Genomic DNA, 2281 nt, shown 5'->3' with positions numbered 1-2281 from the left:
TGTGTGTGTATTTGTGTATGTGTGTGTGTGTGTGTGTGTGTGTGTGTGTGTCTGTGTTAGCTGACCAGGGCCGAGAGGATGGGCAGGAACACTGTGAGCGTGGCTGGGTTGCTGGCGAACTCGGTGACGGCGGACACCAGGAGACACGCCAGCAGCGTCACGGCCCACGGAGGAAGACCACTCATCGGCTCCAGCTGCCGACCGATCCACATGGAGAGACCAGACACCTGGACCAGAGACGTCACATGGTTCATATAGAAGTTAACGTATAGGGCATGTTTGTTCTAGAAAAGAATCTGATGGTACATAACAGTTCTTTAATAAAATAGTGATGTAAAATCATAATTAAAAGCAATATTTTTTTAGATTATATTCTTAAAAAATATATATTTCTTCATTAAATTGCTGATTTTTAAATGAGACTCAGTATTTTCCACTGATTTGTAGGGGAAATGCTACTTGTTACTTCATATTTTGACTCTTATTTTGACTCTTAACTTGAAATCTTACATAAAAAAATAAAAATAAAATATTTATCCAATGCAACTTTGTTAGTTAACCTTGCAAAGAATGTTTGGGTCATATTACATTGTAATATTAAAATAAAATAAAATAAAAATTACATTAAAAAATGATTTTGACTTTTAGCTGACACTGTTATATCCAGTGCAACTTTGTCGGTGAATCTTGCAAAGAAATCTTTGAGTCATGTTACACTGAAATAAAATAAAATGAAAAATAAAATAAAATACATTTTCATAAAGGAATAAAATAATAATAAAATACTGATTTAAAATTATGATTTAAACTTTTTAGAACTTAAAGATCTATTTATTTTAGTAAGTATTTTCCGCAGGGATTTTTAGATGTGATTTTAAAGGAAATACTACTTGTTATTACATTTTTTTACTCTTAGCTGACATTTTATTCACAGCAACTTGGAATCGTACATAATAAAATAAATCAAATGAAATAAAATAAAATAAAATAATTCTAAAACATTAATTTAATTTAATCACAACAAAAATTTTTTAATTATAATAAAAAATTATTTTGTTGGTAAATCTTGTAAAAAAAAAATATATATATATATATATATATAATGATTTTAACTTTTGGCTCACATTCTTGCAAATAAATATTTGGGTCATATTACACATAAAAAATTAAATTAAAATAAAATAAAATAAAAGTAAGACCATTAAAACTGCATTTTGACAATATTTTCATGACAAGTAATCGTAAAAGTAAGACCATTAAAACTGCATTTTGACAATATTTTCATGACAAGTAATCGCGTTTTCACCTAAATTCTCATTACTTGTCTGGACACAGATTTTTTTTTCATTAAAATCAGATTCAGTACAACAAATACTACCATTATGTATACTTTAAAATATAAAAAAGATATGTATTCTTTCCTGCATTACAATAATGGTAATTAATTTGTTTTACATTACAGTAGGCCAATGAGAATTAGGAGTTTTAAAAATCATAATGTTTCCAATAATAGGCCTAATAATAATGTTCACCTTGCATCCGGCAGCCAGTGCGTATCCTCCTCCCACCAGAATAACAATCTCCCACGGCATCAGTCTCTGGAAGTCTTTCCACGTGATCATGGGGGCCAGAGGATCCTCTTCCTCCTCATCGTCATCATCACCTGCATTCTTTAGAATTTCTAGACCTATTTATTTGATTAAATTGCTGTTTATTAAATGAGACTCAGCATTTTCCACTGTGATTTTTAGGTGTGATTTTAAGGGAAATGCTACTTGTTACTTAATATTTTGACTTTGGGGCCAGAGGATCCTCTTCCTCCTCATCGTCATCATCACCTGCACGGATCACAGAGAGAAGAGCGGTTACCAAACCGTGGAGAACATTCACCTTTACTCTCATGTCCTGGAGACACTAGACCCTGCTGAGTGAATGACTGCGCTGCGGCTGTACTGTAGCACAGCGTGGGATCTGACCTTTGCTCTCGCTGGAGAATGCAGATGGCCAGGGCTTTCGAGCCGGGATGAGGAAGAGGAGGAAGCCGAGCAGCACCGACACCGTGGCATCAGTCTTGTAGCCCTTCCTGCGGGATACATGACATTTAGTCAATCTTTCTTTTCACGTGTGCATACGTTAGAGGATTTAGAAATGGAAATCAATTTTATTGACTGGGTAAGGGTTAAACACAAGAGGTTCATGTGCATGTACTAAAATAAAATTATTTTTGACTGAGTTAACACAAGAGGTTCATGAACTTCTCAAACAGTGACATCCAACTTGG

General features: G+C 33.8%; 1 protein-coding gene across 1 annotated transcript in view; it reads right to left on the bottom strand.

Annotated features, from left to right (window-relative positions):
* The window catches only part of LOC107656439 (solute carrier family 13 member 4-like), a 17378-nt gene that overhangs the window by 3260 nt on the left and 11837 nt on the right, over positions 1 to 2281 (bottom strand). Inside the window, exons 13-15 of the mRNA XM_016444307.1 lie at positions 1977 to 2083; positions 1533 to 1663; positions 66 to 227 (exon numbers count right to left, since the gene is read on the bottom strand). Coding sequence (XP_016299793.1) covers positions 66 to 227; positions 1533 to 1663; positions 1977 to 2083 — 400 coding nt within the window. The remainder of the gene's footprint in view (positions 1 to 65; positions 228 to 1532; positions 1664 to 1976; positions 2084 to 2281) is intronic.

The sequence above is a fragment of the Sinocyclocheilus anshuiensis genome, unplaced genomic scaffold (genome assembly GCF_001515605.1).
Source record: "Sinocyclocheilus anshuiensis isolate Anshui unplaced genomic scaffold, SAMN03320099.WGS_v1.1 scaffold183, whole genome shotgun sequence".
In the NCBI taxonomy this organism is placed as follows: Eukaryota; Metazoa; Chordata; class Actinopteri; order Cypriniformes; family Cyprinidae; genus Sinocyclocheilus; species Sinocyclocheilus anshuiensis.
This window is presented reverse-complemented; position numbering and strand designations above follow the sequence as displayed.